The 14,133-nt window shown below is 41.4% G+C and overlaps 1 protein-coding gene across 9 annotated transcripts in view; it reads right to left on the reverse strand.

The window, feature by feature from the left end:
* The window catches only part of SIPA1L1 (signal induced proliferation associated 1 like 1), a 328,871-nt gene that overhangs the window by 70,523 nt on the left and 244,215 nt on the right, over positions 1–14,133 (reverse strand). For all 9 annotated transcript variants that reach the window (XM_037031572.1, XM_037031571.1, XM_037031573.1 and 6 more), the window contains 2 exons: positions 11,699–11,802; positions 8,190–8,347 (listed from right to left, as the gene is read on the reverse strand). In XM_037031572.1, the coding sequence (XP_036887467.1) occupies positions 8,190–8,347; positions 11,699–11,802 (262 nt within the window). The remainder of the gene's footprint in view (positions 1–8,189; positions 8,348–11,698; positions 11,803–14,133) is intronic.

Here is a 14,133-nt window from a genome sequence, read left to right on the forward strand (position 1 = left end):
ACCAAAAGCACAATTTAAAAATGAAAACTGACATTTGAGTAAGATATTAAAGTGACTTTGATCTTTTTAGTAACAGCAACAGTGCTTTAAAACCTTATTTTTCTGGCCCACATTCACTTTTGGTGTCTGACAATTTGTTGGTGAGGAGAATATTTCCCTTTTCCCATTCCTTTACGCAAGACTGACTTAAGAAAACACGTTCCAGTCACTTCTGTATATTGCTGAAACTGGGCCTAAGAAAAGGATCACGTAAACATCTGTATAATCCATTATTTTTAATCTCTGAAAGGAAAAAACACCCTAAAACAACAATAACAACAACAGAACTTCAACGACAACCAAGAGGCCACATGCCCAATGTCATGTTCCCTGAGCACATGCAGGACAGTCTGAGAGGGACCGCAGTGACGACCGGGGCAGGGCAGACACCCCCCCGCCCTTCAAACCACTTAATTATTGAAAAGCGAGTCGATGATATAATTGTACTGAATATAAGAAAAGCAACACAAAACCTGTTTCTTCTGAACTCCCAGAATGGGAGTTCCCCCTGAACACATACAGCATCTTTCAAACTAAACTGAAGAGCTCTACTTCATTATTTTATCTGTCTGTCTCTCTATCTACTTGGCTTTGTTTTTCAAAACAACAAAAAAAAAAAGATTACTTGTGAAAACAGAATAAATTAAAAACAGCAACCTCAGGATATAAATTATATATTTTGTCAAAAATGCCATGGAATGGCCTGTTTGTTCCAGAAATGTACTTTTTATTTTTAAAAAAAGACTACCTAGTTCATCTCATGACAGAGAAAGGCAGCAGCAACACTCCATCTTTTTAGCTGGAGAAAGAACTCTCAGAGACCTCCATATGCATTAGAGCCTAATTATACCAGTATTAGAGAGGCAATTTTTCCTGTCTATTGTGAACTCTCTGGCTTAAATACTGACAGCTGTATAATTTAAATTTGAGCACATTTTTTTAAGTCAAGCAAAGATGCTAAAATTCTGATTTGCTGGTTTTTCTAAGAGGAATCCTGGGAGAATCCAGAAATATTTAACATCTTTCATTTTTAAATTGGCGATTTCTTTTCTTGCTAATTTCACTTCAAATAATTTTTTTCTCAAGAAGCAGCTGTGGTTTTATTTTAAATAAGGAGAGGAAAATACTTAGCAGAGGGTATGAATATGAGCACCATCCATCTACTTTCCCCCTTAAACTCACTGGCTTTCTACAGATTTATTTATTAACTGATAGAACTTGAGACAAACATATATTGAAAACCCCGCAATAATTAGAAGCCTCTAGAATGAACTATGAGGAAAAGAGCTGAATCCTTAACCTATAATTATCACTGATTCACCATGCTAGGGACGTAAATACAGACACTAAAATCAGCTTTACATCATTAGAAATAGAATCCTTGTTGAAGAAGATGAGGAAGATGATACCCTAGAATGTTCTTTTCAAAGAAGGGGTTTTGTTTTGGGTAAATCTAACTTTCAAGGTTATCTACAAGGTTAAAAGCTCATTGAGTTACATGCCACGAATTCTGAATGCTTGATATTAAGGCTGCTTAAAACTAAGTAGAAAGAATATTTTTGTCAATATAAGAAGCCTTTCTAGAATTTCAGTTTGCTATATCTAGGTACTTAAAATGTATTAATTTTAAATGGTTCTTGCTATTTTAGAAAGCAGACTCCAAAAGGCGTCTGCTTGGCATTCTCATGTATGTGACACTATCACCTTAGGACACATACAGAGCACGCGTGCGCGCAGACACAGCCCGGTGGGGGGGGGGTGCAGATCCAGGGAGGGAGGCGGGGATGGCTGGTGTGGGTGAGAGTGTTGGGGGAAACTGCAGACAACTGTACTTGAACAACAATAAAAAAGAGGGGGGAGAAATAACACATTCTTAAAAATTACAGTCATGCCTTCTTTACTCGGAACTGTTGAGAACTGGGAAGTTCTACTCTAGAGGGTTACCTAGAGGACACAGACGGACAGAAGTTCAGAGGCTGAAACAGTCATGGAAAGTGAGCACCGGAGGGAAAGGAAACTTAGAGAATTCAATTTTCCTCAAACTCGGCCAAGAAAATCTTGAGTTCCATCTTAAAATTCATCTTAATTTTGCATTCTACTGAAGAATATTTGTGTTCCTTTTAACACAAAGTATGTTCTGTCTCCAAAATCTTGGAGTATGACCGAGGGACTGGGAAGGTGTTCTGTGTCTCTTTCATTTGACATATCCTTGAACCTGCATCTGAACAGCTAGCACAAACTCTTCACTTCGCCAGGAAACAGACTCAGACGTAAAATGATTTGCCCAGAGCCTGTTAGAGAGAGCCAGGGTTGGAATTTGAGCTCCTGGGCAGTCAGCAGCCTGCTCTCTGACAAGACCACACTTATTTTCCCTGAAAGAACATTTTTAAACCTCCTAGTCTTGATATACTTGAAAAAGGGACCATCCATAAGAATCAGGTGGCCAAAGAGACCACCCTTAGGCTGTATCTAGTGGGCCTGGACCGTGTAACATTTGCTGACCTTGGATGAAGTAGCAGTTCTTGATACACAGAACCAATTTCAAATTAGTACATGGGAATATTACAGACACATCTGGACAGAGGTCTCAATGGAAAAAAGTAAAAATAAGACACCTGAACTCCTGAAACACCATGGGAACAGCAACAAACAAGTCCCAGCTCAAAATTTAAAATGAAGGGATCTAGCATTAAAACAGTAGAGGGAAGTTTCCCCTTCTTGGAGTCCAGATCAGACGTCCAGATTTTAAGAAAGCAGAGCTGGGTGCAGGGCAGAAAAGGCCAGTGGCAGAACAAGCATGTGGCCCTTATTCTCTGTCTGGGGGCCTGTGACTTCTCTCAGCAGCCATTCACCGAATGTCGAGGATCCAGGATGAGACAACACAGGCTCAGCCCTCCCGAAGCTCCAGGTCTGGTGGGGGCCCTATCCGGCGGTCTGCGTGCTCCCCCGGGTACGTGCAAGGTGCTACTGGGAATGCTTCAGAAAAGCACTTTTGCTAGTCCTGGGAGGTAAGGGGAGCCCTCCAGAGAAAAAAGAAAAGCAGTAATTCATGCGAGGAAAAAGGGGCAGGAGTGTGTGTGAGGAGAGGCATTCCTGCCCTCGGAGCAGCACATGCAAAGAGGAGGGGCAGAGTACAGCGTGTTCTGGGAGCTCTAAGTAGCGCCACATGTCTCTGGAATGAGAGAGTGGGGGGCCAGGGGAGGCTGAGAGACAGGAGAGGCTAGACCTGAAGGACTCCGTGCTGTAGGCTTTGCTACGGTCTGCACTTCGCCCTGAGTGGTTCAGGGATGCACGAAGGATGACAGGTGCAGACCGTTGTCTCAGGAAGTTCAGCTACATTGGACAACAGGAATGCTAATTATCTATGGCTTGGAATAGACTTCTGAAAGACATTTCCACCACCTGACCCACTCTGATTTCTCCTGCTAGTTGAAGTTTCCATGTTTATTTATTTATTTATTTATTTCAAGAGAAGAAAAAGTACAGGGCACTTAATGTGCACACAGCACACTCCCTGCCTACATGAGATACTTAGGAGATTTTAAGATGTCAAGCAACCGTCCACTGCACAGGAAGGCAAATTTAAGATATGAGAGGTTTAACAGTCTGGTCTGATTCCAAGTGCTTTCTGGGCTACATCATACTAACTCCTTTCAACATGTATTACATTTTAACCACTGGATATGGAAATCTTTCTGAGAGGAGTAATAGCATATTCCTACCTTCCTATAAACATAGTTACTGACCGTAATTTAACATTTATTTAAAAGACTCAGGGTCATTATTATAAACACATTACTGTACTAGTTCTAAAATTAGTAATCCTTTAATTTCATCAAATGGTGAATCAATGTTCCAATTTTCAATTAAGACATTGTAAGATTTATTAACAGCCTTTTGGTCTCATTTTGTTTCAAATGAGGCCAACACATTGCAATTAATTTTATCTTAAATTTTTTTGTTCTGTTTATTCCCTTCCGCCTCTCTTTCTTATTTCTTGTAATTTATTTATCAACGAAGTGGGGCTGTTTGTCTGAATGTGCGGAATACAAACGTGCTCTACCTTGTGTATTTCCTATGAGTGGCTTCTCTAGAGGTCTGATCAGATTCAGAGTCAACTGGGGGGGGTAGAGTGGGGACAGGACCAATTCATTCACGGGGTTGTGTTCTCCCATTAGGTGACATTTGTCTCTTTTGGTGATATTTGCAGTAGCCTTTCATGTTAATGCCTACATCCATTAACTCATTAGTTGTTAAGGTGAAAAATAAATTTGCACTGTTTTTGCACAGTGAAGCCCCCATGTACATTTGGTTGGTTGTTCCCAAACCAAATGACCCCAGACCGTGGTGCTTACTGAATTTGTATTTTTGATGTGAAGAGGTTTTTTGCATCTCTCTTATCAACCATCACTTACTGATATTTTCTGTACATCCTTGCCACTAAACAGCTCCTTTATCTTTTGATTTGTTGCTTTTAACCTGCTCCATCAACTGGGACCAAACAATTAAGCCCACTGTAATAGCACAAATAAAATAACAGAGACCAGAGGCTCTCTTACCGGGTATGGGCATAAGCTTTAGTACACAGACTTGGTGATTAATTTCTTAGTTCTTGGCTCTGTCTACTACTCAAAGTTAGCTGGCCTCTGGGATTAGTCTGAATTAGTCAGTTTTTCCTACGTAAAGTTTCCAGGGAGACAGAACACCCATCTCAGGGCCTCGTTTCCATATCTACCACGAGGATGTTTCTCTCCTGGTTCCCTTGTTGCATCCCAGGCAGAGAAGAGTGCCCGGCACATACATGACAAGGGCTGTCAAGAACGGTGAGAAATAAACGAATAACAACAGTAAGTTCTAGATTTGTCTTCCTGAGATTACCGTGTGTGGTTACCCTGGATACACTTTCCTAAAACTCTGTTTACACGGTGCTACTGGATGGCCTGGCGTTCTAAGGGTCTCCACTGGCTCACGAGCCTTCCCACAGTGGTAGGCTTCTTCCTGCGCTGCCCCCTTCCTGGGGCCGCACTCCTGCACGTTCTGCTGGCCACTACTAGACTCAGGCCTTTCCCCCACTGAACTCCATCCATCTGTGCTTGGAAGCACACACCAAACCCCATTTTCTCGTTAAACATTTCTTATGACTTAGGTCTGTACGGCTCCCACGCTTCTCTGCACAATTATAGCAAGAAGCTCCTTCGAGAAAACAAACTTCGCACTTTCTCCACTGCAGGCACCAAGTAGATGTCGGTAAACAAATGTCAGTGCTCACAGTGGAGAAAGTGAGGAACAGGAGTTTTAAATGATAAAAAGCATTTCAACGACGCTACATCACTTAGGGATACTTAGATAAATTTAAATAAATAAAATTTAATAAAATTAAATATTAGTATAAGTATAAAGAATTAAAATTAGTGTAAGTCAATGCATTGCTGAACTTTTCAACTGAAGTACTCCTGATGAAAGAGGTCTGTAAGTTCATATCCCTAGGAGGCTGGGCAGTGGCTGAAGTGTGAGAAAACTCACAGGTATGAAAACTCTTTGAAAACCCACATTTCATCTTAAAACCGATACAAATTTTGCATTCTACTTCCTAATACTGTACTTTTCACAGGAAGACAAACCCCTCCAGTCCCCTCCCCCCGGCATTAAAGACCATGCTAGATGTGCCCTCCTTCTGGGCTGTCAAACTTCTCCTGACCCCACTACGCGTCCCCAAGGAAACACGCCTACCTCAGTTGGCACAGTTTCTCGTGATTCCTTCAGTGATGCTACAAACTGACTGTTTGGCTTGGACTTACAAAAGGGGAAAGTTCAGTTCATAAGCAGTGAACTGGGTCTTCAAACAAGCGTGGCACCTTGGAGATTCCAGACCAGCTGCGTGTCTGCAGCAGGGGTGTTCAGGGTCCTCCTGCAGGGGCCCCCACATCACACATGGGGTTAAGGAGACAGGCTCTCCAGGCAACAAATGAAAAATAAGACAATAGCAAAAACCATGATTATTGGGCTGGGGGTGGGAGGTGCGGGCCTGAGGAGAACAAAGAGGTATCACCTCCTCATCTGGCCAAGTGCAGGAGGAGGCGGAGGGGACTTCCCTCCTTATCGGTCCGTTTAGACTTTCACTGGCCCCGTGTGGCTACTGAGCACTCCAACGCGGCTAGTGTGCCAGGGAATACTAAAGCATACTAAACTTCAAAAAATGACACTTGATTCAGTTACTTAAAATGCTTTTTTAAAAAGCATGTATAGAAAAATCTGAGTATGTGAATTTACTTTTCCAATTGCAAATTTTAAGAAATCTAAATACAGATTATTTCCAATAAAACTGAGTATCCTAAGATGAGCAGTAAGTCTAAAATACACCCTAGATTTCAAAGTCTTAGTCCAAAAATTTAAGTATCTCAAAAACTTTAAAATTAAAAAATTACTTGTTGGAATATTTAGGTATTATCAGGTAAATAAATATATTACTAAAAATATATCAAAACCATATACCATTAAAATTCTACCCACTTCTTGTTATTTGAAAAAGCATGGCTATTAAAACTACATAATTACATGTGGCTTGCATTGTATTTCTATTGGTACCAAGACTTTTGAATGAAAGTCTTGGTATCCAATAGAAACTGCATAGGCTCCCACATTCCCAAACTCCCTAATGATCATTTAAAAGGTTTAGCTTTCCATCTACAAAGTAGCATGAAATCCTTTGCAGGAACCCAGTACCTGGTATGTTTCCATGGCTTGGGGTATTTGATGAATGCAAACAGTTACCCATTCCAATTACCTCAAATGTCCTAGTTTTATTCCACACCTAACTAAAGAAGCTTTCAGAGGCCATATTCTAGAGAAGAGGCTTCAGATCTAGGTCTCCCCTGTTTATGGTTCCACCCCTGAGCCTGGGAAACCACAGACCCAGCTGGTAAGTCAGCAGCAGGGGCAGCAGACCCCTGCTTCACAAGGCACAGGAGTGAGGCATTAAGAGACTTGGTGCATGGGAACTGCAGCTCTGCCCAGGTCCAGCTGTCCTCAGACAAGTTACCTCTCCCCATGCGCTTAGGTTTCCTCACCTAAAGATGCAGATGGGAACAGTACCTACCTCACTGGTTTTTTAAATGAGGGAGCACACGTAAAATGCCTAAAATAGTGCAGGGCTCACAATAAGAGCTCAACACACGTTGAACCTGTGGAGTGTCCGAGGACGTGGACAGTCAGCAGTAATCCACAGCAACCTTCATTTGTTTTGCTTTTTGGACTTGCTTGCTCTACACCTGTCATGAACTTGCATTACACCTAGAATGAGACAGTTGTGGATCTTACAACAGTCCAATTACCAATCTGTGTTGGCCACTTTCTGTGTAGGTGGCTTTAGCAATTCAAAAACAAATATCCAAAATTAACCGAGCCTCATTTTCCAAACTTTAGGGACTGAAAGATATCATAAAACTTCACATTTTGAAATGGTAGGGGGAAAAAAAAAAGAAAGGGTAGGTTCCTATTAGAAACATCGTATTAACTAGGCCAGAATGTCCTCTCACCTCTGGTTTTTGGCATTACCCCCCTGTCAACCCAGCATCTTCCTCTCAACACCAAACCGCTCCAGTATTCTCGCAAAGGCCTCTGCAGACAGATGCCTGAATTCTGAGACTCACGAGACTGGGTCAATGAGGGACATTGAAACAATCCCACCCAACGCTAATAAAGTATAGAAAGGCCTCTAATATCGCAGTCAGAAATCTTGGAGTGAATCAGTCCCCAGCAAGTGTTTGGGCTCTTTAAATATTTAGTAATTAAAAAAAAAAAAACACCTCCTCTTCCCTACTTACTATGATCATTCTTTTTTGTTCTTACCATGCCAAAAGCAAAATATAATTAGCAGTATGAGTAATTAGGTGGTGCCCAGATGGCAGGGATGGAGGATACCACCTAAGGAGGAGGTGCAAATGGAAACGGCAGGTGTCTAACCAACACGTCTGGGGAAAGCCAGTGCCATCAGGTTACGTCACCATGTGAATAAACCAACAGCACACATAGTTTTAAGACAAAAATAAACAGTAAGAGACCTCCTACGACCCCTTGTGAGAGCAGAGCTGGGTGGGGCCGTCGGTGTGCCCCAGGCAAGGCCCACCCAGCCTCTGGGGCAGCGCCCATACCTGTAACAGACACTCTCCGTGCAGGGGTTGTGAGCCCTGACAATGACGAAGACGTGCTGAAAGTGGGATCGGATGTTTTTCGGGCTGAATGGCTGTGCTCCAGGCTCTTGGAAAACAATTGTTACAATATCATTCCCAATGTGCCGCTTCCGCAGGAGCTAAGTGGAAAAAATAAGCAAACATAAATGACATTTTGCTTTTTCCTCCTCAGTTCTCTTATGTAACAGTATTTAAAACAGTCATTATTCTTTTTAATTTTCATTTATTTATTTATTTTTACTTGTAGACAGACGGGAAGGGAGGAAGAAAGAGAGGCAGAGAAACATCAATGAGTGGCTGCCTCTTGTACACCCCCTACTGAGGACCTGTCCTGCAACCCAAGCATGTGCCCTGACTGGGAATTGAACCAGTGGCCCTTTGGTTCGAAGGCCAGTGCTCAATCCACGGAGGCACACCAACCAGGGCTAAAAACATTAATTATTAATCAGTACATATTAGGATAGGTAATCTTTATTGTCAATATTTAGCCTGCTTTATTCCATCGAAGGAAAAATATGGAAAAGAATATTCTGAAATTTGCCTAGCATATATAGCTGATTCAAAAAGATCTATCCAATATTATGCCAAGTACCAGCATTTCTAAGTCCTTAGTCTCCATAACAACAATTTTGTTCCATTTTCATATAAGAAGGGACCTTGCCATAGGGAAAATGTTTTTTTAGAGATGAGAATGGCTGAAGTAATTACAGCACAACCTATGTTCTGCTTTAATTACCTTCATTGAAAGAAACAGGGCTAAGGTGTTTTCCGATATACTTTTTTTGTCACAAACTGGGAAAGTAGAAATTAGCCATATTCCGGAATTTGTAAAAAGCAGGTTAAAATTCAAGTTTAAGCAGCTTCTGTAAGTAGCAGGAAAGCTGCCTGAAACCACCTCCTGTCGCACGTAAGTGGTGTCTGGGACAGGTGGCTTTCAACCTCAGCCACCCGCCCGGGTCACCCCAGGCCATGCCTTTTCAGAAGGCGTTTACTAGATAATTGAATTTAGTATTATGAAGAAAATTTAACCAAATTTTGTATTTCTCATATTTATTATATTGAAGCTTTTATAAGAAGGAAAATAACATGACTTTTATATAAATTATCCACCATTAGACACAAGCTTGCATTTATAAAACTTAAAAAAAAATTCCTCAGTGACTCCAACTTACATACACCAAGTACATACCAGTGAAATCAATGATCTAGTACTGGCTGCCAGCTGAGAGAAACAATGGTCTTTCAGACTAGGGTTGAGAACTGGGGTTAGAATGTTCAGGAAATGTACTTTTAACCTTCGGGTTTTTAAAGCATCCCAAATTAACTTCTAATGAGGCCACTTACTTCATTTCTAAACATGACATACTACTGGAAGTTACGGACATAAAGGCTGGTCTGTACTGATTGCCACAGAGAATACACCCATTGTTAAAGATTATTAATCCACTCAGGATCACAGACATACCAAAGCACATACGGTTTGTCTGTGTATTATGTCACTGCTGCCTACACGATGTCATTGTCTTTTTCATACATTCTGTCTTCAAATGATGGCTTGATATATAATATTAATATCTTAATAAAGGGCCCAAGTAGAAGTAAATCTATCTATCCATCCCACATTAAATATAACGAAAATACTTATAAACAAATTCCTGCAAACAGATTTTTAAAATTAAGATTCTATTTATTTACTTTTTAGAGATGGGAAGTGAGGGAGAAAAAGAGGGAGAGAAAACACTGATGTGACAGAGAAACACCGATTGGTTGCCTCCAGCACGAGCCCCAACCTGGGACCAAACCCGCAACCCGGGCACCCTGCCCTGACTGGGAATCAAACCAGCAACCTTTCACTTTGTGGGATGACACCCAACCAACTAAGTCATACCAGTCAGGGCACAAAAAGATGGTAAAAGATGCATTCTCTGTGTTTTCTCCCACCAAGCATAAAGTAATCTACATAGAAGTAAATTCTTTAGCTAGAAAACTAAAATGTCTTTTTCTTTATTATTGTTCTATTACAGTTGTCCCAATTTCCCCTCATTGCTAAAATTTCTTAATATATAATACCAATTACTCTTTAGTTCTAATTTAGGGAGATAATATTTTTGCCTTGATTGGACTCCAAAATTAAATAATTTAGATAGCTGTCCACCTAAATGCCAAGTCACTCTTCTCAGCATTTCAACTCATTTAGTTAGAAATAAACAATTAATTGCATCTTGTTAATAATCAGGTGGAATAAGCCTTTCTCTCCCCTTTAAAGATTACTTGTTAATGCTATGAAATTTTTTGTCTTCTGCTGGTCAGAATAAGAAGTTTAGTATATTTTTCTTAGCATGACGTTTTCCTCTCAGAGAAATCTAAAACTTGGAATCTGCATAAAACAAACTGTCAACAAACTCAGATCAGGGACTTCATCTTAAAATTGGCTCACTTCAGAGTTATAGATGATTCACTGCTTTGCTTCCTAATTTTGATTGCTTTGGTAATCATAAGAGGCAAAACTTTACTACCCAGATTTATGATTTAATCGAACCCACAGTGACAAAGTGTTAGATGAGACCTGCATTTGGCTAAGTTTTATGAGAGAGGCTGTGAGTCATTCTGCAGCAGTCTGTATTCTGTCAGCACAAATCTGACGATAACAAAATCCAAGTCCATTTTAAGGTCAGAAGTAATATTGGACTCCTTGTGTTTATGATAGCCACTGAAAAGGGGGTAGCTCTGGTTCTTTTAAATTTCAGTTTGGTATTTTGAAATATTTTATAAAAATATGTTTAAAACAACTACCATATACCCTAAAACAATACTTACTGCTAGTTTCCACTTTGCTCTGCAATAATCTGTCACTTCTTAGTCTCCACATTGTAGTTTCTCAGTGGCTACATTTTAGCCATAGGCATTGTGCTTTTAGATGTTTTATAAAGAAACTCTGTGTATGATATGCATAAATGCAATTGTTATATATGTTCCTTACTATCTCGTGACAAACATGTTAAGAAAAAACATTTTTCTGAGATCCCACTGACACTTACTCTACTTTTTCTCCATGTCAGTTTCTCCTTTGCACTATGAAATGAAACATCAGTACTTCCCTGTTCTGTACATTGGCCTCTCGAGATGAAACTTCACCCACTCCTGTAAGTTCTTTGCAACCCTGCAGAGTCATCTAATCAGCATGATTTCAACTTGTTCTCTTCAGATTTCATAAAAACCTCAGTCTCCGTGGGCGAAAAGCAAACAATTAATTCACAAAGCCACCCAGCTGGCTGTTAACCCAGAATTTGTGTCTCTTCATTTGTTTCCAACTCATTTGCTATTTTACTTCCACAATGTACAAAGTTTCCCCGCTGCTGTGGCAGGTGCAACATTAAATTCTGGTTTAAGATTTTACAAACTTGCCATTTAGGCTTCTGGACGAAATCAAACAAGGGTGAAGCAACCCCAGTAACAGGAGGGTCTCTTACCTGTTGCTTGTTGTTAGGTGTGTATGGCAGCATGGTGGAAACGTGGAACATGATTTCATAGTCTTTGTAGGTTGTATACAGAGAGTGGGTTCCAGTGGAGTCAGCTACAGCAAAAAATAAAATAACATAAAGTGCAAGAATGATGAGATAAACAGGGAAAACAGTTACTATAAGAGAACTACCTCAAAACAAAAAGAGGGGGTGGTTTAGGATGGAAAAGTCCTTACGAGACCTAGACTAGGCGTTCTCACCCATTTTTCACACCTGAATTCCCTTTGGCAGTCTAGTGAAGCTAATAAACTTCTCTGAATAATATTTATAAATGCATAAAATAAAATACATAAGGTTTCAACAGAAATCAATTATATTGAGACTTCAGTTTTCAAAGTAATTTGAAAATAGAATACAATAACAAAAGATTTATATAACAGCTTTTAGCAGCTAGTCTAATAACTTACAAATTTGAAGTGGTGATACAATATTTTACAATATATCCAACAACCTACAACATGATATGAAAAGACCTGTGCTTTCTTTTGACAGTAAAATAACAGGTAGAGCTTACACTAGCTCCTGTGGTTTGTTGCCTACGTTCATAATTGAAGGAAATGCTGAATTTTAATTAGGGGATGTGGACCCTCAGAGAGAAGATACCTACCAAGAAGGACTCCTGATGGCTATCTGGGCTCAAATTTAAAAACAGAGCCTAGCAGTTCTTTCTAAACTGGAGCTTGTCATGTAAGCCATGCTTTACAGAGAAGCCTGAACTAAATGGCCTGCCTGCACTGCGTTTCTGCCTTTTAGCCAACCCTTGCAAAGGAGTTCCTGGAATCATATTTCAATAAATACAACTGAGATTTTCCCTGTCCATTAGCATCTTTTCCAACCAATTGCCAATAGAACTGAGACTTTCCCCATCCACACAGAGTTGTACAGCTATAGCCTCATTAGCATCTTCTCCAACCAATCAGGACAGTGCTTTTTGGACCAATCAAACTGTAAGGATTTGGAGTCCTCATCTGCATGAGGACGGACCAAAAAAGTCCAGGGTAGGAATTTCTCTCTATGTAAGTCAACTCCCCTCTGACTCAGGGAATGAACTTCCCTTTCCATGGAAGACTGCATTTTCCCATCAAGAGCTGAAATGCCAAAGACAAAACACCAAAGGCTACACAATGAAGACATCTCTGCAGACCAGCGTGGAGAAGAGCCGGCAGAGCCATCTAGCCAGAGAGGGGCATCGCCTCACGGCCGTATCACTCCCCAGCTACACCGCATCATAACTGAGCTGTGTACACCGAATAGGTTCCTACCTCACCATACCTGCAACTGGGGTTCCTGTTGGTGCTGAATTGGCACTGCCACCATTGGTTGACAGGGTCAATGAAAATAAATATAAAATTATTTCCCACTCGGACTACAGCCAAGATGGAGGCATAGGTGGAAACACTGTGTCTTCTCCCACAACCAAGTTTGAATACAACAAAGATTTGGAGAAACAAAGACACAACCAAAGGACAGAAAATTGAATTATACGGAAGTCTGAATACATCTAACCCTTCAACGGGAAGGTAAGAGGGGCGGAGCCAGCAGCGAGCAGGGTCGGGCAGGACAGGGCCCCCGACCCAGGCGCGCAGGCAGACGGGAACCAGTTGGGGTGCGGGGCAGACCGCGGGCGCATATTTGTGCACAGTGAGACAGACCACGCAGGCCCCAGGGGGCGAGGGCTGACGGCAGTGGCACACTCGCGTGCAGTGGGACGAAACGCCTGGGCCCGGTGACAGCAGCAACTGCGGCACCGGTGAGGGCCGTGGCGGAAGGCGGCAGACAGGATGCCATAGTCCCTCTTTGACCCCGCCCCCACATACAGTGTCACAACCCCGCGACTTAGTTGCCCTGCAATACCAGTGAGAGCCACTGTCCCTCTTTGACCCCGCCCCCACATACAACGTCACAACCCAGCGACTTAGTTGCCCTCTTCTGAACATTTTAGGGCTCTGATCCTGCTATGGAACAGGCACGAACAACCCGAAAGATGGCGCGAGAAGAACTCAAAGTCCCAGAGCCAATAACTCTAAGCGACCAAGAAATTGCCAGCCTCTCAGAAACACAATTCAGGACACTATTTATCAGGATGCTCACAGAATTGGTAGATTACAGTCACAAATTAGAGAAACAAAGTCACAAATTAGAGGAACTTATGAAGGCTAAACTAATTGAAATGAAGGGAGATGCACAGGAAACCAATAGCAATGGAAAGGAAACTGGGACTCAAATCAATGGAATGGACCAGAAGGAAGAACAAAACATCCCACCAGAAAGGAAGGAAGAAATGAGAATTCAAAAAAATGAGGAGAGGCTTAGGAACCTCCAGGACATCTTTAAACGTTCCAACATCCGAATTATAGGGGTATCAGAAGGGGGAAAGAAACAGC

This window comes from Sturnira hondurensis, unplaced genomic scaffold (genome assembly GCF_014824575.4).
Source record: "Sturnira hondurensis isolate 20B ecotype Veracruz unplaced genomic scaffold, ASM1482457v3 Scaffold0021143, whole genome shotgun sequence".
Taxonomy (NCBI): Eukaryota; Metazoa; Chordata; class Mammalia; order Chiroptera; family Phyllostomidae; genus Sturnira; species Sturnira hondurensis.